The 23,333-nt window shown below is 41.3% G+C and overlaps 3 protein-coding genes across 6 annotated transcripts; 2 read left to right on the top strand and 1 right to left on the bottom strand.

Annotated features, from left to right (window-relative positions):
- The first annotated feature begins 679 nt into the window (after nt 1-679).
- On the top strand, nt 680-9,909 carry LOC114445869 (neuroligin-3-like). The gene is made up of 6 exons (XM_028421148.1): nt 680-1,160; nt 2,632-2,691; nt 3,414-3,563; nt 4,385-4,570; nt 6,397-7,186; nt 8,766-9,909. The coding sequence occupies exons 1-6, from the start codon at nt 680-682 to the stop codon at nt 9,562-9,564; spliced, it is 2,466 nt and encodes an 821-aa protein (XP_028276949.1). The 3' UTR covers nt 9,565-9,909.
- Nucleotides 9,910-14,319: 4,410 nt separating this feature from the next.
- Nucleotides 14,320-18,809, top strand: plp1b (proteolipid protein 1b). Of its 4 annotated transcripts, none has more exons than XM_028421066.1 (8): nt 14,320-14,436; nt 14,797-14,877; nt 16,350-16,536; nt 16,623-16,779; nt 17,046-17,223; nt 17,475-17,548; nt 17,676-17,741; nt 17,990-18,809. In XM_028421066.1, the coding sequence occupies exons 1-8, from the start codon at nt 14,433-14,435 to the stop codon at nt 18,059-18,061; spliced, it is 819 nt and encodes a 272-aa protein (XP_028276867.1). In that variant the 5' UTR covers nt 14,320-14,432; the 3' UTR covers nt 18,062-18,809. The 4 variants fall into 4 exon arrangements, with proteins under 4 accessions (XP_028276867.1, XP_028276870.1, XP_028276868.1 ...); XM_028421067.1 differs by having other exon boundaries at nt 14,367-14,436; nt 14,805-14,877; nt 17,990-18,061; XM_028421069.1 differs by lacking the exon at nt 14,797-14,877 and having other exon boundaries at nt 14,323-14,436; nt 17,990-18,061.
- A 2-nt stretch (nt 18,810-18,811) lies between these two features.
- Nucleotides 18,812-23,196, bottom strand: LOC114446551 (cell surface glycoprotein 1; the record flags this gene model as incomplete). The annotated part of the gene is made up of 6 exons (XM_028422199.1): nt 18,812-19,202; nt 19,303-19,405; nt 19,479-19,547; nt 19,631-22,714; nt 22,817-22,909; nt 23,081-23,196. Coding segments are annotated over 6 exons (3,579 nt in total), but the record flags the coding sequence as incomplete, so codon positions are not given.
- Nucleotides 23,197-23,333: the final 137 nt, after the last annotated feature.

The following is a 23,333-nucleotide window of genomic DNA, read 5'->3' as shown; positions in this document are numbered from 1 at the left end:
CCCATCAGACATGTTTGTTCTGGGAATGTTCCGCACTTGCATTATGCCTCTTCATGTCAGTCAATAGCTGGCAGTTTTGCTTACATGCACTGAAAGGCTCCGAAAATCTCTGATTCATGAATTGGTGATGAAAAATTCACAATCAGATCAGATATTCTTAGTGTCATTTATCTTGCCTCGACACATATTAAAGCTTTGTGTTCACTTTGGACATTTACATAAGAACAGGGGTGCTTAACACCTTTTATCTTGAAATGCTTTCACAGCATCACTCCAACATCACAGCAGATGGGTTTTTCAGATTCCTCCCATCACCTCCTCCACTGATACATAAATATCAATATTCAGAAATCTGCACATGTACAAGCATGATTTCTTTTTCTCATAAATTTGGTATTTAAAGCCAACCATATATTTTATTGAAAATCAGATAGATTCTTCTGACTGTTTTCACATTTCAGTGTTTTTTTCAAATCCTCTTGTTTCCAGATCTGTATGCCCTGCAATGAAAAGTGGAAGTGAGGTCGGACCATACCTGGCTGTGGTGTATGTGGATTTGATAACAGTTGGATCTGAAGGCGCAGTGAGTGATGTCTGTCTGACAGGGTCAGTGCAAAGGGACTGAACAGACACTACAGTGTGCATTTGTGTTGTGCAAAGGCACTGTCTTGCCCAGACCATGTGGCTGGCTACATTTAGAGACCATCTGTTGCCTGCACACCTGCTACATCAGCACGGGACTGCAACCATTACCCACTGTGCTCTTCTTTGGTGGATATTATGCTCCTGCTGGTCGTTGACCAAGGCAACAAGCCAGAAATTTTACCCAACTGTGACCACTCAGTTTGGGAAACTGCGAGGCCTCAGGGTCCCTGTGCCCAGTGAGGTCCTCAGGCCTGTTGATCAGTACCTTGGGGTCCCTTATGCTGCTCCACCTGTGGGTGAGAAGCGCTTCATGCCCCCCGAGCAGCCCTCCTCCTGGTCAGGTGTCAAGAACGCTACCCACTTCATGCCTGTGTGCCCTCAGAACATCCACAACACAGTGCCAGAGATCATGATGCCCATATGGTTCACCTATAACCTGGACACAGTAGCCACGTACATTCAGGATCAGAGCGAGGACTGTTTGTATCTAAACATCTACGCTCCGACAGAGGATGGTGAGTTGGTGTGGTAAAATGTACAGCAGTGACTTTCCATGTGCATTGATCGCTGTTTACCTGTTATGGCCCTGATGTCGTCCTGTGATCATCATAAATCATGTGTGTGACTCTCTGCTCACGTCATTGCTGCTACCAGAGGCTGATTTACCATCCGACACAATGTCATCATTGTCTGACATGTTTACCATGACATTGATAAGCATGACATGATTTGGTAGCCATGGCAACAGAAGATTTTGCCACTGAATTGATTACACAGCATAAATGTAGTGGCATATGTGCTTGTTTTCCACTAACAGACATCCAGTCAAATATTGCTGAGGAGAAGTTTTGCTCATGCATTGGTTCACTTAAACTATGGGCCTTGCGTATTTTCCACAGTTAACACCAAAAGTATTAAGACAGATTATTTAGAACATCTATAGAAAGCCAGCTTTCTGTGTTTTTCTAAAAATGTCTTTGTATTACTGATTCACGGCTTTGTTCAGACAGTATGTCTGTTGGGGGCCAATTAGTGAGGTACAGGAGTCAAATGTCTATCGCATACTGAATCCTTTTCCTATTTTTGTAACTAATAGGAGTGTGAAATGAACCAGCAAGGGAGCATTTCATGTGTCTGCTGTGAATCTGTAGATTAGCAAAACAATATAATACCACTGTATACTTTTCAAATGTAAGTGTTAAGGCACCAATTAAACTGTCCTATTTGTAAATATATTTTGCACTCCTTCAGTAGCATACAATACTCTCAAAGTTGAGCCATGTTCATCTTCTGTATGTAACACGCCGCTCTTTGGCTTTCTTATGGTAGCATAGCAACAACAGATAAACAGCCTGCTTGAGAGGTAGCTGTCCAAAATGGTGCAGCCCACATTTTATGAAGCCTAGTGCTGCCTATATAGGCCTCCTCACCTGGCAGAGAAACACGTTGATTTAGCTTTATGTTTGCATAGGAACAACATCACAGATTTATTTTTTATATATATTTTTACTTCCTTACACTTCATCATTGTGGCCTTAAATGCAGCACAGGCGTCCATTAATGTGATGCCTTTTCTTTTTTTACCCATCTCATTTTCTTTCCATGTCAAATTAAGGGGTGTGTTTCTGGAATTTGCACTATTTAATATTTATTTTCGTGGCTTGATGCCCTACTAAAGAGAGAGTTTATTAATTATTCATTAATAAACCTCATATATTTTTACTAAGTACCCTGCAGTGTTTACCTGACACTGTGATTAAAGCATTCCAAAATAACAATGTTTATGCATGTGTGTGGACATAAGTGCCATTCTCTACAAACAAGGAACACCAAATTTCTTTACTCACTTCTGTTACTGTCATAATGTCATAGAGCTGAGATTCTACATTTGTTTTCCTCCAGATTTTGCCAGTGTGGATAGAGTATAGAGACAACCATGTTATTTTGAAATCTGTATTTCTTTTCTTTTCCTTATGTGAATCCCAGGGAGCCAACACAAGAAAAAGGGGGCGGCTTTCTCACATGCTGAGACTCATATATCTGAAGGTATTTTTTTAAGAGCTCCAAGTCTTGATGCATGGATTCCTTTAGCTTTCTCAGTTTTTTTACTTTCCCAGGAAACTGTGTGGGTTATTTTGAGTGGAATAAGACAGTGGTTATCTGATTTCTGATTACATAAGTTTGCTGTCACTGCATCTTGCATCTTAAACCAAGCACCGCATTCCTTTCGGCAAGTGCTACATCTTTATAACGCCATTGAGACAGCTTTATCTACTTATCTGTTTTACAGTCCCATGTAGATTTTCTATAGCTATAGAGGAAAATGCTGTTTCTTTTTTAGCTCATACTAGTGGACAGTAGAGCTCAGTGTAGTGTGGCACTACACTAAAATCTGTATCATATACACTGGACCTGTGTCATCACAAGTCATCACAAAATGTCCTTCTTGGTATATGTATGGTACACTTCCATGCACTATAAAAACTACTGTTAATTATATTATTATTCATACACCCTTGTCAGAGTGGATTTACCATGCATTTTTCTGAATGTCATTACTGCTTCCAAACCACAGGCCTTCCACCCTGGCTTGCTTCTAAGCACATTTTAAGAGCAGTCTCTTCCCATACCTCATACTGAACAGTTGGGATGTAAAGTTTTAGTAACAGTGATCCATTAATTCTCCTTTTCATTACTGTTGCCCCTGCAGTTGTTTGCTCAGCATGTGTGTGTGTGTGTGTGTGTGTGTGTGTGTGTTGACGTTGCAGATATAAGGGACTCTGAAGCACGACCTGTGATGGTTTACATCCACGGAGGCTCCTATATGGAGGGGACTGGGAACATGATGGACGGCAGCGTGTTGGCCAGTTATGGGAACGTTGTTGTCGTCACGCTCAACTACAGAATCGGAATATTAGGTGATGAGAGCTCCTCTGTGTGGTAACATTTAATGGTGTTTAATCTGAGTGAATAAGTTGTCACATTGGTCATTCATTTACACTTGTGGTGCTGTTATTACACTATAAAAAAGAAGTAAAGACATGGGAGAAAACTGTAGACAAAAAAATGTATGATAAAGTGTAGCTAACTGAGATCTTGGTATAGGATGACTTGATTTACATACAAATGTTGTCTTCAGAGGGAAAAAGCGATGCAAATGCTTATCATGCCTTGTCCTTGTTGCACAAAATCTGTTTTATACCTGTTCTGAAAACACAATTTATCTTCCTTTAGATGGATTTATCTAATCTGTGCAAGATTATCAGCCTTTCGCATTCTTGAAAACAAAATGATTAAAACACAGTACAAAGCGATGCAGCATTCACTGACACCCACAAGGTCAAACGTTTTTTATTTCGCATTCAGAACAGAAAGATTTTAAGATGAGGATGATAGGTTTGATTTTAAGAGCACTAGTGTCGAGATTGTGGTCTTGTAAAAAAAATCATTTAATAATGCAAGTAGAAGTTTAATTTATTTATGTTCATACTGTTAAGAGAAGAGCACTCAGATTTAATGAGCTGAGCTAAGAACGCTTCCTGGGCTCTAAACTCTTACAAGGAACTGACTGAAGTAGTGAAACACTGTGGGATAGAGTAAAGAGATATTTACACCTGAGGGGAGAACAATGTCGGTTTATTCAGCCGCCCTGCTGGGCTACAGCTTTAGATCAAAGCTGGGACTTAGACGTTAGAGCTCTACTTCAGCACAGATTCTGTTGTCTCTCTGTATACATCAGGCTTCCTCAGCACAGGTGACCAGGCAGCCAAAGGAAACTATGGACTCCTGGACCAGATTCAAGCTCTCCGCTGGATAAGTAAGAACATTGGTTACTTTGGAGGAGACCCAGGCCGCGTTACAGTTTTTGGATCTGGAATTGGTGCTTCCTGCGTCAGTCTGCTCACACTGTCTCACCACTCAGAGGGTAAGTCAGTAAGTTCTTTCATCAGCCTGAGTTCTTGTGGCATCTATTTTGTAAATGCATCTGTATAAACCTTAGATGTTTCCTCATTTCAATTAGTTTCAAACAGGTATCACTTTTTTTGTTTCAAGTGCAGCTTCAAATGGTGTTGCAGGGAGATGCAGTGTTATGATATGGTGGCATTGTAAAGAGGGTTTGTCGTTAAGTAAGTGATTGCTTTTGTTCCCCTCTACTCAGTCTAATCAGCCTAAAAGCTCTGCCTCTTGAAATGTGAATCTCTTAAAGAAGCATACTGACATTATAAAGTTTTCAGCATCAGGTTCACCTGTGACCACTGGTTTTTACCACTGCAAGTCATTTAAATTTCAGTCTGTCAGCCTCACATTTTTCCCACTTGATTACCTTTATAAAGTATTCAAAAATACCAGTGAGTTTGTTGCACTTGTCTTCTGTTATTGCAAACCTTGAGTGAGGACATTTTTTATTATAAATGTGATGCTGGCATGCGAATGAATCAGAATCAAAAAATGTCCACATTCTTTTTTTCCTTTTTTATTTTCTGGCTGTAATTGAAATTTACTTATTTCTAAGTTCCAAATACATCCGGAAATATTATCGTTACAAACACAATTAACTCTGATGTTAGTTGAATGGGAATACCTGCATATACAGAGTACATTACCCACAGGAATCCAGGATCAGATACCCTCTATAAAAAGAACTACATGTAACATGCCATTTGATGAACACTTCTCCAAAGCTCCTTGCAAGAATCAAAGATGTGCATTTTAATATGGGTGGCCCACTGGGAACTGAGCCTCTTATCTTTCACTGTATTATTGCCCCGCGTCTCCCATTGATGCCGGACAAAATCACAAGGAGGGCCGAAATTGTGTGTTTTCATCAATGCCAGTGAGGCTGAGGCTGCTGTCCTTTGTGAGGTTTGTATTGGATGTCCTAGCTCGGCTGCAGCAAATGCACAAAGACCTCCGGCTGTCTTTGAAGTAGCTGCTGCCCTAAAAAAAAAAAAAAAAACGAAATAAATGACAGCAAAGGAGGGAGAAAGTGACACTGTCCCTTCACTTTTTTCCAGGGTCTGTGATATTTTAACCTCAGTAGTAGTGTTATTTATTTATTTGTTTATTTGATACATATCACTTGTCATTTTTAGGTGGTAGATGCAAAATCCCTCGAGACAGAGGTGACGTGCTGCATATAAACAACTCGACAGAGCAGCGTGTTTACTGTATCAACATTGAAGGATCAGGGTTACTGCATATTCAGCTCTCTGCACACACCATCCACTGCACAGTTGGCATCAGCAGTCTATGTGTAAGCCTCGCAGCTTGTTAGACACACAGTATTAACGACTCTACAATTACAGTACGCCTGTCATTGACTGGTGCAGGGAAAAGTAGACACCTCCTTGAAACAATGCTGCAAATTGATCATTAGTTGGATGTGCACTCCTTGTCATCTACATAGAGGATGCACCACATGAAACAAATAAGAGGATCAGCAAAGAACACCAAGAATTTGGTTTTTATTTTAAAAGATTATATTAACACAAGGAGCCAACACCCTATTACCAGTTTCTTCTAGAAGCAGCTTCTCATCAGTTCAGGGCTTATCTGTACTGCTTTATCTTCCTGACATGTAATCGAAGGATGTCACGTTTGCTTTTGTTCGTTGTTTTGTGGGGCAGCATGCCTTGGATTTAATTGTGAATAGCAATTAGTGTAAAGTGAATCTTGCACTGGATTTAGTGGCCTAACCGCTGTTCTTTCTGTCCTGTGTCTTTTTTTTTGTTGTGAATTTTATGTCCAAAGGTCTGTTCCACAGAGCTATCATCCAAAGCGGCTCAGCGCTGTCCAGCTGGGCTGTGAACTACCAACCAGTCAAGTACACTCGCATGCTTGCTGAGAGGGTTGGCTGCAACGTGCTGGACACAGTGGACATGGTCTCCTGTCTGCAGAAGAAGAGTGCTAAGGAGCTGGTGGAGCAAGACATACAGGCCGCCCGATACCGCGTTGCTTTTGGTCCGGTCATTGATGGAGACGTCATCCCAGACGACCCTGAGATCCTGATGGAGCAGGGCGAGTTCCTTAACTATGACATAATGCTGGGTGTTAATCAGGGAGAGGGACTACGCTTTGTGGAAAACGTGATGGACCTGGAGGACGGTGTGTCCGGCAGTGACTTTGACTTTGCTGTGTCAGACTTTGTGGACAGTTTGTATGGCTACCCAGAAGGAAAGGACACACTAAGGGAGACAATTAAATTCATGTACACAGACTGGGCCGACAAGGACAACCCGGAGACCAGGAGGAAGACCCTGGTGGCCCTCTTCACTGACCACCAATGGGTGGAGCCGTCAGTGGTGACAGCTGACCTGCACGCCCGCTATGGCTCGCCCACTTACTTCTACGCCTTCTATCACCACTGCCAGAGCCTTATGAAGCCGGTGTGGTCAGACTCGGCGCATGGAGATGAGGTGCCTTACGTGTTTGGCATCCCTATGGTGGGCCCGACAGATCTGTTCCCCTGCAACTTCTCCAGGAATGACATCATGCTCAGCGCAGTGGTTATGACCTACTGGACAAACTTCGCAAAGAGTGGGTGAGTAACAGTGACAAACCAATGAATGCCACTTATTAAGACATAAATTAAATGCATTTAAAGTGCATTCAATATGCTGAAGTGTTTTGGTATAACATAACTGGGCTCACCCTTATTTGTGTTAAGATGTTCAACCTCTAACTTCTGCTAGATTTATACCTCCTTTATCACAGTGATTAAAGCACTGCAGGATTCAGCTTTAAGTAGTGTCTCCTAATTAAGTGCTGCATGAACTCCCACTGCCATGTCTCCAGCCTTATATTCTTTGTTAGTTCACAGGAACTCTGCTTAACATCAGAAGTATTAAAAATTGACACAACTTACTGAAAGTTAGGTCTGCTTCCCCTTGCTGTAATTGATTTGACCTCACCATGAATGTAAAACAAAAACTCCTTAATTCTGCCCCCATGCTTAGCTCCACTTGCATTGCATACCTAATGTTAACTGCTGAAAGTAAGAAGTATAACTGGTGTATATTGTGTGCTAGGCTCCTCTCGGTTTGTTTTCATTTTTGTAAAGCCTCTTCTAATGCAAACAAGTTTCATGACTTTGGGCAGATTTTCTAAAGGTGATGGAGCTTAAAAATTTACAGCCCAAATGTTTAAAGCAGATCCTCAGTGTTTAACAAAAAGGTAAAGAGGCAGTTAAAGATGTTCTTTATAAACCTCTCAAACCTTTACTGCAAGCTGTGATTTTAAATAGAAGAAGAATTATTCTATACAAAAATACACTATAATCATGTCCACTTCATATGTGACACACTGGTAACTAATAATAACGCTGCTTTTATGGTTCTCTTTAAACAATCTATCTACCCACAACTTTCCTTTTGGTATCTGTGATTTATTTACGTATTTTGAAGATGTTTTCATCTTTATAAAGTTTTCCACATTTCAGCAAATGTGAGTTTATTTTTCAAGACAAGCTACAGTCTGACTTTGACCTGAAAATTACACTAACTCTGACTCAGCACAGCAAAAGCTGCTGTTGAAAGTTTAACAGAGTGAAGCGCTGCACTTCTTCTTCTGACAGCTTGTTTTACAATTTGTCATACAGAGACAAAGATTTGTTGGGTGTTTGGGAAGATAAGAGACACATACGTGAGTTGCACTGTGTAGAGGAGGACTTCAGTGCTGTCTGCAGAGCTGGAGTCTTCTGAACTGCAAATGAATCTTTGTGGATGATGACTGTAGCCTCAGGCGCCAGCATGGCACAGGTCAATGTAGGTTGCTGTTTCAGTGTGTAGGAAGAAATAAGGGAATACTGAGCTCTTGAGGAGAATTGGTGATATTACATTGTGTTGGCCTTTTATTTCACCCTCTGTTGATATTGTTCTCCATTTTCTGTGTGTGTGTAATTTTTTGGACAAGCTGTCTGTTTTCAGATGAATTTGCATTAGCAGCTTTCCATTTACAAATTATGCATGGGCAGTGTAGTTGAAATGACTTCCTTAAAATGAATTTAGATATAAACTGTACTCCAGTGTGTGCAGGACAATAGCAAATTTTGAATAAGATAATTTTGTTCTTATTTTGTTCTCTTCTTTTTAAAACCCCAGTTTTGTGTGCTCTGTTTATAGGGATCCAAATAAGCCAGTGCCACAGGACACCAAGTTCATTCACACCAAGGCCAATCGCTTTGAGGAGGTAGCCTGGTCTAAATACGACCCTTATGACCAGCTGTACTTGCACATTGGCCTGAAGCCCCGCATCCGTGACCACTACCGTGCTACCAAAGTGGCGTTCTGGAAACACCTGGTACCCCATCTCTACAACCTTCATGACATGTTTCATTATTCCTCCACCACCACCAAGGTCACGCCACTCGATCCCACTCAGTCTAATGGTAAGAGGTCTGGCAGCACCGGACGTCCTCCAGTGTCCACAGCCCACAGTGACGGCGAAGCGGGTAGGGAAATGGGTCCTCTGATCATGCCAAACCCAAGAGATTACTCCACCGAGCTCAGCGTTACCATTGCTGTTGGGGCATCGCTGTTGTTCCTCAATGTCCTGGCCTTCGCCGCACTGTACTACCGCAAGGACAAGCGCAGTCGCCAAGACACGTCCCAGCAACCTAGTCCCCAGCGTGAAAGCAAAGGCAACAATGCGAGCCACACCACCACAGTGGATGAGACCCTGTCCTCTCAGCAAAGGAATCAGTGTGAGGCCCTTCATAATCCTCTTCATGTGTCTCCCAGCTTGGACTACTCACTCAGTCAGCGCCGCTCCCCTGATGACATCCCTCTGATGACCCCCAACAACATCACCATGATCCCCAACTCCCTCATGGGCCTCTCCAACATGAGTCCATACAGCACCTTCCCCGCTGGCTACAGCTCTGCAGGCCTGCCCAGCACCCACTCTACTACACGGGTATAGCTTGGCTGTAGATGAAGAATGTGATGTAAATGAAACATGGAAATGTAAAGCTGTAGTTAAGATGTGTAGGTAAAATAAGATTGAATATGTTCATTGTGTCTTTTTCAAAGGTGTACAACCACCAACATCCTGCCTTTGCTCTCTCATAATAGGAAGTCTAACTGCAGAGTCATTTTATAATAATCATTTTCAAAGGCAGTCAAAAAGAAAAAGTGCATTTCATTTTCCACTTTGGCTTTTTTGGAACTTTACCTAGCAAGAACTTAGTATAATGTTTATACAGTTGGATTTGTATGGGAAGCTTTTTCTTACTCTGTGATATCTATTTTGATCTCGTGGAACAAAAGTGACATTACAACTTGTGGTGGACTGAGATGAGATCTGGGAAAAGCAGAAAAGCAGTATTACTATTATCAAGCTATTTTATACATATTTCTCATGGTACATTGCTTATTATGAAAATGTATTTTTACTGTAATTATTTTAAAATGCCTTGTACATTGCTTACATACGAAATTACTGTGGAATCATAAAAACAGTGGATTGAAATTCAATTTGAAAAACTGGTCACATGTGGTAAAAAATGTCCAATTTATCCAAAATGTTTCTATCTGGTAGAACATAATATAGCACCCGTGTGTGTGTGTGTGTGTGTGTGTGGGTGTGTGACTGTGTGGATGGGCAACAAAAATGTAAATTAGGCATTGTTTGAAATTAACCATTAAGTTTGCATATGTAGTGTTGTGTAATCTATTGTAGTCTATTTGAGTATCCTTGCTATATTTTTGTTTTATGTGCCTATAATTTTTGCTTACTACATTGTAGGAATATAACTTCTGCTTCACTATAAAAAAAAAAGAGTCGCTTAAGATGTGTTTTCCTAACTCATGGTTCTTTTGGCTTGGCTTGTTTGTACAGAATAAACTTAGATCAACATTTTATTTGTCGTTTGTTTATGAATACTGTAAGGTCTTCGGAAAGATGACTGTAATTACATTGTAATTGTATGTATACCAATTCAAGTATTCACATTTACAAAAGGAGTTTTATGAACCTTAAAAGATCATCGCTCCTTCTCCAAGTGTTTTGGACCCCATGCATACCAAGTTATATCCAGGGGTCATCCTTTACTCACTGAATGGACATAATGGACGTCAAGCTTTGAGACTTCATTTCTTTGAGTCTATCATAACATTGTTTAATCTAAATGAGACAACTATTAAAAGGTTTTGGAACTAAAGATGAGTCCTGTCGGAAATTGGGATTTGATCACACTAACAGTACATACAGATACAGTAAGGAACTATTTTTTTGTTAGTGAATCATATAAGTGCATGTCATACTCAGCAGCAGTGTTTGGGTCCAGGTTAAAGGACCAATGGGGTGGATTAAATGGCATCTGAAACTATTCAAACCAATGAAAACATAGTTGTGAATACAGTATATTCTTTTTTTTTATTCTTTTGCTGATGGCTAAATCCTACACCAAGTGTGGCGTTAGAAGGGAACTCCACTCATGTCACATGAGCCAGATCAGGTCCTGGGACAGGACCTAGTAAAAGATTTGCACCTGCATGCAAAGATGATTGTAGACAGATAAAAGCATAGGTATAATGTAATATTCGATTTTAACTAATACTCTATCTAAACAAAGCCTACATACTGGAGCTTTAAGAGCTCTACATATAGCCTAACATACAGTGTAACTGGACATCACTGAGTCAGTTATGACAATTCCACATGTTATAAAGTAATACTGTAAGCAGACTGCATAAGTTACATTGTCTTGTTCTAAGGCTAGTGGACACTGATGGGCTCCCAGCAGGATGAGACACTGATGAATGGTCATGCTGTGTTGAGAATGGCATAATACTCAGACCTCACTGGGTTTCTCTATGTGACTGTCACTTTAACAGTTAGAAGCCTCCAGCAAACTCACAAACACTTTTCCTTCAGTCCCCATGTTTCCTTGATGTTCATCTAAATGCTGTTTGTTCTGCCTCTCTGCAGTTTGAGGGTTTATCTTTAAAAACGTTGGAAAACAGCGGCTCGCTTGCCACAGGCTTCAAAAGGCAGCGGAATTTCAAGTTTTAAGAAACAAAAAAAGACATTCAAATACAAAAACAAACAAATAGCACAGTCTGTTCTTACTTCATTGTGCAGTAAAACAAATATTTTCAGCATTTGCCACAGGAGGTCATTGTCATTGAATTCACATCTGAGTGGGCCTGATGGTGTTTTTGTCCTCCAAGTGCTTGTTTGTTTGTTTGTTTGATAGCTGTTTGTTTTATTTCACAAGATGACATAACACACATTATGATAACGGGGATAAGAGCTGGTGCAAATGTTTTTACAGGGCCTCCTCCTCCCCTGTACAAACACATACATATTAACACATTCAATGTGTAAATATTGGCAAATGTATCCATCACACAGCAAACAATTACAAAAATGGCTCACAGATAGATTATGGTGCCATACTTCATATACACACACCCAAGTATTGATGCACAGTGCGCTAGTGTTGCTGTCCACGGTGCGGATCGTGACACAGGTGCCATTTTCAATATAATTATGCAAAACATAGACTGATATCAGCAGCTTAGCTAAACAGTCAGAAAGTAATGTATTTGTTCAAAATCAGTCCATGCATTAAACAGGAACAGCAGTCTTATTATGATACCCAATAATTTATCATCCGAGCTGCTCACATCCCAGACCACCATCTAGTTTATTCATAAATTCTCTTTTTGTGTCACCCAGGCTAGCAAGCCTCTTTGATTGTCAACACTATTGCTTATTCCCATTTCACAAGTAAAGACAACCATTCTGCACAAACATATACAGAAGCGAAGTAAATTAATGCTTCTTGTCTGTTTCTCTCTCTCTCTCTCTCTCTCTATATATATATATATATATATATATATATATATATATATATATATATATATATATATGTGTGTGTTTCTTATATGGTTTTCCAGAGTTTTCAAAGACATCATTTCTCTGCACTTCACTTTCACTCTAGCAAAGCCAGCGTCATTAATTCTTTCTACAAACTAATTACTTGATCAATAATTGCTCCGGATTTTTAAGAGATAAAAAGACTAAAAAATACAATACTTATATCGTTTATGATTTTTACAGCACCTTAGAAGGCGTGTTCAACAATAGATCAAATATTCAGATTTGAGGAAGGACCTGCTAAGCTGATATTATTCTGTGTCTGTAATAAATAATGACACAATAATGATGCCAGTCTATTTGAACTGAATGCAATTAAACATGATATATTGACAGAAATTATGAATGTCTTTTGTCAATGATCACTTAATTCACTTATTTATTCTCGATCTGAGGGGGGCAAAGGCTCCAGTGACCCCTACTAGCATCAAAGGGGTCAGTGTGGAGATGGTGGAGGAGTACAAGTACCTGGGGGTGTACTTGGACCACAAACTGGACTGGTGCAAGAATGTGGATACTGTTTACAGGAAGGGCCAGAGTCGCCTTTATATTCTGAGGAAGCTGAGGTCCTTCAACATCTGCAGGATGATGCTGAGGATGTTCTATGAGTCTGTGGTGGGCAGTGCAATCATGTATGCTGTTGTCTGCTGGGGCAGCAGTCTGAGGGTGAGGGACATAAACAGATTCAACAAGGCCAGCCATGTTGTGGGAGAGGAACTGGACTCTCTGACAGAAGGATGTGGTCCAAACTAAAGACTATACTGGACTTTCCCTCTCACCCTCTCCAGAACGTCCTGACCAGCTACAGGAGCTCGTTCAGCAGCAGACTCCCACGATGCACCACTGAGACACAGGAAGTCATTGCTGCCTGTATCAGTCTAACTCTGAAGAATAACAGTCACTCTGACACTGTACATTCATACTGGCATATTCTTGTCATGCTCTTTACTATGTAAAGGGTTATAAAGTAGTAAAGGACTAAATGCTACCTAGTTATTTAGATATTTATTATATTTCAATTCCATGCCGTCTCTGATTTTTTTATTTTTGGTTGGATCTGCATATCTGATACAAAAATAATTTCCCCTCAGGGATAAATAAAGGAATTCTAATTCTGAAAATGGCATGTTAAAAGAGGATGAGGACTTTCTCCCAAAAAAAAAGACATGGTGTTTTCTCCAGCTCCACACTGGCTCCTTTGTAGTGAACCCAGCTTTGACATCAACTGGGTCAAACATGAGGGAGGGAGGGAAGGAGGGCAGCAGCTGGACCCAACCATCAATGTCACCCTTGTTGGTTAACTTCATCAATGTCAGTCACTGGTGTTCCGATTTATTTCACTCTTTTGTCTGTGAATGCTTTTCATCTCAGTGTGTCTCCGAACATACTAACCTGTGTAAAAATGTACACACCAGCTAGCATGTGGTGTGTACATTTTTTGTGTATTGAGCATAAAGAAAACAGTGCAACTATGTGTAAAAATATAAAAACGATATTTTATATTGGCCACAGTGTATAAACTGATTTGATTTTGGGTTTATGTGCTGTACAAAATGTGGACGCCAAAAAATCTCACATATGTAGGTACAGATAGAAATTTAAAAAAGCAACTAAAATACAGCAAATAGCTGAAAATACCAAGAAGAAAGTTCATATTTGGATTTGTGTCTGACTCTCTGTCCAAAATCCTGAACCCGAGGCTCTATAAATAATGACTGGCAGCTGAAATGGGACTTTGTGACTTTAAGATGTGACTCGGGGTGATGTGGTCTATCTATTGTTGATGAGACAAAAGCGCGAGTCAGATTCATATAGGAGTGGCGGGGAATAACTTCTCATATCCTCATATCACAGTCACAAAGCCACCCAGCAAAACTTCAATAACCACACACTTCGTTCTGGACATGGGTGAGTGGACAGAATTTTTAATACCTCTTATCATATGTTATTAATGTGATTTAGAGAGGGAGGAAATGTGAATATCAATAACATATTAATGTGACCTTTAATATGTCCTCCATATCTTTAGACATCATGTTGCCCTCATGGGCAAGGTTTTCAGCAAAATAATCATGTTGTGTTTTGATTGATCACAATCCTTGTGCTTTATTGATTTACCTCTGCTTAATTTAGACACTGTTTAACATGTGATAATGAGGTGTAATTTAGGTGTAAAAAAAAAGACACCACATAGATGCAAGGTGGATTATTTTTCATTGAGGGAAGATGGCCTTTTTACCTCCTTTAATCTCTTTTAACCATAAACTGGACTGGAGTCTGAGTGGCTGAGAGCGATGGGCAGAGGGTCTCATCGTGCCAAGGCCATGCCAGGTCACTCATGTGAAAGAGGTCAGATTCTCCCACATGTGTCATGGGAATAAATTAGCACATTTCTATGAGAACTGTGGATTCTGCTAACCACTGCTTGCTTACAGAAACTTGTGCACTAACTTGAACACATTTTTAACAGCTGTGGAGGTAACTGCTGTAAATGGATTGATGCGTTTTGCACTGTATTTAAATGGAAGCAGTGATGGCATACATCACTCTATCCACTGCTGCAGCAGGGCACAGCTGAAGTGTAGGCGTCTGCAGGCACTATCATTTTTGGGACTGACAGTCTTCCTGCTGTTACTATTTATACTTTAGAAGCAGTTTGTTTAACTCTCTTGCTTCAAACTAAAATCCCACAGTGTGCAACAATTTTAACAGTTTCGCACACATAGGTAAGAACTCAGCAAAACTAAATCAAAGTGTTGTTGTCATTGTTGTTGTTGTTGTTGTTGTTGTTGTTGTTGGTGTGAAACTGTCGTATCTGCCCCTCTCATTCATTATGCTTCCAACCACTATGTGAACACTGGAACCCAGCCCTCGCCAGCTTTGACACTCGGTGCCATGGTACCAGCCTCAGCCAGCTGTGGGTGGAGGATGGCCTGAGTAGGGACATTGGCAGTGTTGAGACGGTCCTGGTGACCCCCCCCCCCCCCCCCCCCCCGTGACACCCCCCCCCCCCTCCCACCACATACTACATGATGTGTGTGTGTATTGTGGCACGATGGTCTTTGTTTGTTTGACATCACTGCCCTTTGTTCCCCCCCGACCATGGCAAATACAATGGATATTGTATCTAAGAACCACAAAGACGAGCTTTTTCTGTGGGCCCCCTGAGGCCAGTGTTTCACCACCATCCTTTAGTCGCCTGGTGACGCCTGTGACCACTGGAGGGCTGGACCAGATTTAGTAAGGGCTGTGCTGTGAGGTGTTGGTACAAGCCGAAGAGCTTTACATACGGATGAAATCAGCACAGAGAGGCTTGTTTTACAGTAGCAATACCTTGTAGGCAGCACTGTACATCACTGGTTGGCACTGGGACCTTTCTTGTTGTGGAGTACACGATCAGAGGCAGCAAATGTTTCCGGTCAGGCAGCCTTGGCTTTGCAAAGCCTTAGGTGCTATCCTCTATACCATTTCTGGCAATGCTTTTATTAACACTTTGGATTTTTGCAACCTGCTGAAACAGCACAGCTTACCCTGAAAGAAGTGCGTGAGATTGTGAAGTCAGTGGTGGCTGCTTTTATTTGGACGCTTTATTGGGAATCACTGCTTGAACTCTTGTTTGTCGCTGCTGTCTAATTTTTTTTCTGTTGCTTTCTTGTCTGTCAGTGGGGGTTTGGGTTTAATCTCATGGATTTGCAGATAGGGAGAGGCCTTTTTATAGCTCCCCCACAGGGTGAAAGAATCCCCCACTGCAGCGTAGATGTGCTGTGTGGTTATATGTGCGGTGTGTGCCGCCTGTGTGCTGATATATTATGCCCCCTCAGGTTGTTATGATTGCTGTATCCGGTGCATTGGGGCAGTGCCCTACCCATCCCTGGTGGCCACCCTGCTGTGCTATGCTGGCATGGCATTGTTTTGTGGCTGTGGGCACGAAGCGTTGGCCCAGACCGAGGTCCTCGTGGAGACTTACTTTGCCCGGAACATTCAGGACTATGCAGTCATGGCCTCTTTGTGAGTGATGTTTCAATGGGTTCTCTTGATTTTTTTTCACCTCTCAGGAATTTCTTAATTTCACTGATGTTTCCTTGTGATTTCAGTATCAAATACTTCCAATACGTGATCTATGGACTGGCATCATTTTTCTTCCTCTATGGTATCCTGCTGCTGGCTGAGGGTTTCTATACTACAAGTGCTGTCAAGCAGACATTTGGTGAATTCAGGAGTACCCAGTGTGGCCGCTGCCTCAGCCTGACGGTGAGAACATGGGTGGGAGAGGATGGAGCGGGAGGAGATAAAGAGGGAGGGGAAATATGACGTCAGGTCATTGATGAGATGCTGAATGCTAGTTTGTTTTAGCCCCTTGCCTCAATGAATGAATGCTCTTTGTTTCCATAATTTTCAAACTGAATCATGAGTTATGGTTGATAGCTGATTTAATGACACCACATTCATCACACTGAGACCTGAGCATCTATGCAACAATTCAGTGACCTTACGCTTTGCTCTTTTTGTTTCAACAGTTCATCATAGTGACGTATATCTTGGCCTTCATCTGGCTGGCAGTGTTTGCCTTCACTGCTATCCCAGTCTTCTTCTTGTTCAACATGGAGCAGACCTGCCACAAGATCAACATCCTGGCTGAAACAACCCCTAGCATTAATCAGCATGCCTGGATCTGCATGGACGCCAGGCAGTATGGTGTGTTGTTCTTATAATGACTGACCGCATGTCCCCCCTGATGAGAATGCTAATGTGCCCTTGAAAGCAATGAATTAATCATTGAGGAGTGGCTGCATGACTGATGGTTGAATTCGTTATGAAATAATTAGGATAACTGCACCTTTATTTTTATTTCTTAACCCCAATAATGCAGCATGTGAGAAGAGACATTACAATTCATCATGATTCAGTAATGTGATATTTACACTTACATCATTTCTTCATTGAAGGTCTGCTTCCTTGGAATGCTATGCCAGGAAAGTCTTGTGGAATGACCTTGGCATCTATTTGCAAAACCAGTGAAGTAAGTTTATTCCTCCAATATTCCTTTAAGGGTTAGTACCATTACATTAACTCTAAACTACTGATTTAGGTATGACACTAGCATTCAAGGGATTGATTACATTCTCTGTGTGTATTGTGTCTTACAGTTCCATGTCACCTATGACTTGTACATTGCTGCATTTTGTGGTGCTGGGATCACTCTCTTAGCACTGGTAAACAATTTCTATTGCACATTCACAGTCAATAAATTAGTAAAGCTGCACCTCTAGTAGACTGGAGCATTAAGATTTTCTATCTTTAAACCTTTAAAGACAGACCACCAGTACACTAAAGTTGCGCATGGTATCCTTCTGGTCACACGTGTAACAGAAGAGGTGAACAGCAAAGCTTGTTTTGTGTGGCGCTATAGTACCCGTTGTTATGTATAAGTTTAATTTTTCATGATTCTTCTCCTTTGCAGTTTCTGTATATGGTTGCCGCCACCTACAACTACGCAGTCTTGCGGTTCCTGGGTGGAAAAGGCATCCGCTAAGTGCCCAAACTCTGTCCCAGTCAACCACACCCACTGGTGATGAGATGGACAGTCAACACTAGATTTACATTCATCCTCTGGGAAACTGCAACTTCCAAACCTGGATCACATGCTATAGCAATTATTTAGACCAGTAACAGACACATTCCTCATAACTGTTATGTATGAACAACAGACAGAGAGATGAAGATAATTCACACCCAGCAACGAGGTCTGGCCTGCTCCTCAAATCCTCCTCTCAGATGATTCTCTTAGCTTCGTTGTTCATTTTCCTTTTTCAGTTTGTATCTCTCACTTTGTCCTTATTGTGAGGCTTCATTGGTGCTGATTGTGATGTATGGTGTTTCATGAATAATTAAGAGTGATGACAGCTTGCCTCGCAAGTCATAACTGCATGCACACCATTCATTGTTCACTGATGCACATATTGCTTCTGAATATGATTTTTCTGCTGTCTCATTATCACCGTCTTGTGTGTCAACATTGTGTGAACTAAAGCAAGTGAAGCTGAATGTACCAAAGTTTCTATTTAAGCTTTTCACTGCACTTTCTTGCTTTGTTTCAATGCCATTATGTAGAGGAAACAACTTCCTCAAAGTGTTTTGGTTACTGCTTAAAATAGGTTACTGAAGGGGTTGATGTGCTTCAATAATTGTTCTCCGGGTGACTCATGTTTAATGTGTAGCCTTGCTACTTAGTGGTGTGTGTTCATTTGAAATTAAAGGCTGATTAAAACATTGAAATCTGAGGCACTAAATTGTGGTTTTATTCTTAACCAAGTGCAGCATTTGCATTAAATTAATTTACGCTGATTGTGATTTTTCATTTAATCATCTATTGCAATTACTACAACAAATAACAACCCTTTTCATTATACCTTTCTTAATAACAACAATACAGTATGACCTGTCCCACTGTGGAGAGAATTGTACAAAAAGATTACATATAACTATATAAGGTTCACAGTTCAGACAGCACATTAATCTGAATATGCTTTGAGTGTTTTCTGACAACATATTTGTCCCAGTTAGGCTTCAGTTGTTTCGAGTGGCTTTCTAAAGCACCTATCACACAGGATTACTTGGTCACGCAAAAACATGGGGGTCAGCAGATCTCCAAGGGCACGGGTACAAACACCACACTGCAAAAACATAATTAGTGTTAACAATGTGGCCACAGTCATTATTCAGTGTATAATCACAAAAAAAATGATGTTTCCAAAAGAAGAAGACATTACACACCTTCAGACATTCAGGGTGGGAGTTGATCGGCGGCTCACCGAACATGATCTTCACATTTCCATTGATAGTTTGCTTACAGAATGAACAAATAGATGTGTAATCCCTGAGTAGGAGAGATTAAAAGATGATAAACCTGGTTGACATTTGGATATAAATTGTGGTGAGACTTCACAAACCCAATGAAGCTCTCCTTTGGAGTTTGAGCAGACTGCATGTTCTCTCCAGGCTTTTGAATCACACCAGAACTACAAAGTGAAAGTGACAAAATGTTCATATTATATGAATACATTTGAATTTGATCATATTGTGGCTTTAAAAGCACACTTACTAGTTTGGTATTGACACCTCTGTGGGGGATTCTTTTGGATCTTTTTCAGGTTTAGAGGCAATTTCAGCTGTGGGTGGCTCCACATCCAAAGCATCTGTCAGTTCAAGGGCTCTGTCAACTACACTTTTGTCAAGAGCATCCTCTGTTTTCAACTCCAATACATGGTCTGCTCTGCTCTCAGGTGCTGGGTCAGTGGGAGTCTCAGACAATGACTCTATCTCAGCTTTAACTGGAGCTTTAGATGTTTCTTGTGCACTTTGTTGTTGAGGATTTTTCTCACAACTAACAGCTGTTTCAGCAACAGGCTCAAAAACCAGTTCAGACCGAGTAACATGGACTGGATCCTCACTGGCTTTTAGAACACTGTTCTCCACTGGTGCTGCAGTAGTTACAGCAGGGATCTCAGGTGATGTCGTTACATCATCCTCAGCTTCAGCAGTCTTGTCTGAACCTTGTTCTGAATGAGATTTCTCACAGTTAACCTCTATTTCAGCAGCAGGTGGAGCCACCAGTTTGGGCTTAGTATCAGGCAATGGTTCTTCACTGCTTTTTACAGGTGTCTCTTCTTCTGGTGTTGCAGTTTTTACAGTGGAGACCTCATGTGACACCACCTCTGTCTCAGCTGGACCAACAGTTTCTTTTATACATTCCTCTGGAGGAGATTTCTCCCCACAAACATCTGTTGGTCTCCTTTTGTTTTGTACAGAAGTCTCCTCTGTTGTAGCATTATTTACACCAGGGCTCTCATGTGCCTCGCCTTCAATCTCAGCCACAGCTTCAACCATTTCTTTTGTATCTTGTTCTAGAGACTTCTCACAGGCAACCACTGCAGTAGTAGTTTCAGCAGGTTCGGTAGATGTTTTGAGTTGAGAAGCAGGTACTGGTTCCACACTGCTTTGTAGAGCAGTCCCTTCTGGAGCTACGGTATTTACAGGAGGGGCCTTGGGTGGTGATGCCATTTCAACTAGAGCTTCAATGATCTCTATTGCGTCTTCTTCTGGGGGGGATTTCTCACCACTAATCTCTGTTTCAGCAACAATTTCAGCAGCTGGACTATACTGACTATCATGGACAGAGTCGTCACCTTTTTGTGGAGCAGCCTCGTCTGTATTTACCAAAGGGATCTCAACTGGTGACGCTACATCAACCACAACTGCAGAGTCAGTGGTTTCTTTTGGACTAATGTCTGGTGATTTCTCACAGTTAATTTCAACACCAGGTTCAGAAACCAGTTTGGGTTGAACATTGAGCAGAGCTTCCTCCCTATTTTGTGGCACAGTCTCTTCTGGTGTTGCAGTGTCTACAGGAGGGGTCTGCAGTTCTGACTCAGTATCAGGAGCTGGCTCCTCACTGGTTTGTATACCACTCCCTTCCTCTTGTGTTGCTGTATTCACGGCAGGGGTTTCAGGTGATGACTCCTCTTCAGCTGCAGCCTCAACAGTTTCTTTTGCATCTCCTTCTAGAGGAGATTTCTCACAACTAACCTCTGTTTCAGCAGCAGGTTGAGGGTGCACTTCTGACTCAGTATCAGGAGCTGCCTCCTCACTTGTTTGTAGACCACTCCCTTCCCCTTGTGCTGCTGTATTCACAGCAGGGGTTTCAGGTGATGACTCTACCTCCACATCTGCAGGAACTTCAGTAGCTTCTATTGTATATTGTTTCTGAGAATGCTCCCAACAAATCTCTGTAGTAGTTTCTGGTGCAGTTTCAGTTGCCAGTTTAAGCTGAGTTTCAGGAAGTGAATCCTCACTGTTTTGTAGAGAAGTCTCTTCCCCTGATACTGCAGTGTTTTCAGTAAGGATCTTAAGTGATCCCCCCTCAATCTCAGATTGAACTTCATCCTTTTCTTTTGTACCCCCAGGAGATTTTCCACAACAAACTTCTGTTTCAGCAACAGGGATCTCAACCAATGACTCTACATCAGCCACAACTGCAGTGTCAACAGTTTCTTGTGTGTGTTGTTCTGGAGTTTTTTCACAAATAGCCACTATTGTTTCAGCAGCAGGTTCAGTATCCAGTTTGAGTTGAGTATCAGGAACTGGTTCCTTACTGTTTTGTAAAGGAGTCTCTTCTGGTGTTGCAGTAATTACAGAAGGGGCTTCAGTTGGTGGTTCTTTTGTGTCTCTTGCAGCACATTTCACACCAGTTTCCTCTGTAACAATTCCATCAGCAGGTGAAGAAGATAATTGGGATATGGATTCTGCCAATAAGCCTGGGACAGTTTTCACACAGGCTTGGAGAGAACCGTCTTCTTCATGTGTTGTATTATTCATGACAGTAGCCTCAGGCATTAACTCTGCTATGATTTTAGCTGCAGCTGCAACAGTTTCTCCTTTGGCGTCTTCTTGAGGACACTTTTCAGAACTCTCACTTTCAGCAGTAGGGTGTGAAGGAGATTCTGTTACAGATTCTACCAGTATGTCTAGGACTGAATCCACACTGGTATGGAGAGGAGCCTCTTCTTCCACTAATGCATTATTTACTTCAGTAGTCTCAGGGAATATGTCCACTACCACTTTAGTTGCATATACAACAATGTCCTCTGTGGTCTGTTCTGGGATGTCCTCACAACCCTCCCTGGGGTGTATAGACATTTCCACTTGTGCATCACCAGGATTTGTTGCATTTGTTGGCTCTGTTTTAAAAGATTTCTCTTCACATTCCAGTTTGACTGTGGGTACAGCAGGGACTTCAGCAGCAGCTTTATTCTCTACTCTGCCAGCCACAGCAGAGATATCAGCAACAGGATTTGCCACATTAGCATCTGCAGAGACTTTGGCCTCATTTTGTTCTGCATTAGATGGATCAGCTGGTGTATCCACGTGTTCTTTGATTTCTGCAGCTGTGCTAGAAAGTGGTTGCTCAGCTGGCTCCACAGGAGATACTGCCCCTGGACTTTCTTTCACTAAAGAAACTGGTTCTTCCACATGAACATCTGCAGAGACCACAGCAAATGTTTCAACATTTGATCTACCAACCGCTCCATCACTATATCCTTCCTTATTTTCTACAGTTGTGTCGACAGATACATTTTCTGCTTGTGCTTTCTCATTTTGAAGAAGTTCTCCTGTGGGTGCATGGGACCTGTAACAGAGGATGTTATTTATTTCCAGCTATGCAAAAACACACAGTCAGCAAATTATAAGTGTGGTTATATTCAGAAAAGAGATGCTTTCATATACTAACTCTGTATCGCCTTTGGTCCCCATTCTTGTCCCTTCGGTCTGAGCATCTTTCTGGGCAGAAATAACGTCACCATTGGCCTGATCGTCTGGATTACTAAAAAAAGAACACAAAATAATACACTTACAAAATGCTATTGCACTGGCATTTCATATTTGATTTAAAGGCTTAGGCTTAGCTGATATTAATAATGTAAACCTTGCATTTACAGAGGAGCAGCAAGTAGCTGCTAAATCTATTTTGAATTAAAATTCAGCCCATACATACCCTTCAGTTGGAATGACCTCTGTGTGTTGAGGAGGACTCGCTGAAGAATCTATTGATCTACAGCGTAAGAATAACAAACACACTTGGAAAAGAGCTTTGACATTTATAGCCTTGCATCATAATTGCTTCTTCAGTACCAATGTACTATTTCATTAGATTTACAATATTTTAGATAAAACTGTAAGTGTTCTTCAGTAGGATTACTATTGCAAGGGTTTGTGCAAATATACAATATTACATGTAACTAAATAAA

The sequence above is a fragment of the Parambassis ranga genome, chromosome 14 (genome assembly GCF_900634625.1).
Source record: "Parambassis ranga chromosome 14, fParRan2.1, whole genome shotgun sequence".
NCBI classification, from domain to species: domain Eukaryota; kingdom Metazoa; phylum Chordata; class Actinopteri; family Ambassidae; genus Parambassis; species Parambassis ranga.
This window is presented reverse-complemented; position numbering and strand designations above follow the sequence as displayed.

Excerpts from the sequence above, each read along its gene's own strand:
- plp1b (XM_028421066.1), top strand. Across the intron at positions 16,537-16,622 it reads TATGCAGTCATGGCCTCTTT|TATCAAATACTTCCAATACG; the intron begins GTGAGTGATGTT and ends TTGTGATTTCAG. Across the intron at positions 17,224-17,474 it reads CATGGACGCCAGGCAGTATG|GTCTGCTTCCTTGGAATGCT; the intron begins GTGTGTTGTTCT and ends TCTTCATTGAAG.
- LOC114445869 (XM_028421148.1), top strand. The coding sequence starts at position 680 with ATGTGGCTGGCTACATTTAGAGACCATCTGTTGCCTGCACACCTGCTA. Across the intron at positions 1,161-2,631 it reads CTACGCTCCGACAGAGGATG|GGAGCCAACACAAGAAAAAG; the intron begins GTGAGTTGGTGT and ends TGTGAATCCCAG. Across the intron at positions 7,187-8,765 it reads ACAAACTTCGCAAAGAGTGG|GGATCCAAATAAGCCAGTGC; the intron begins GTGAGTAACAGT and ends CTCTGTTTATAG.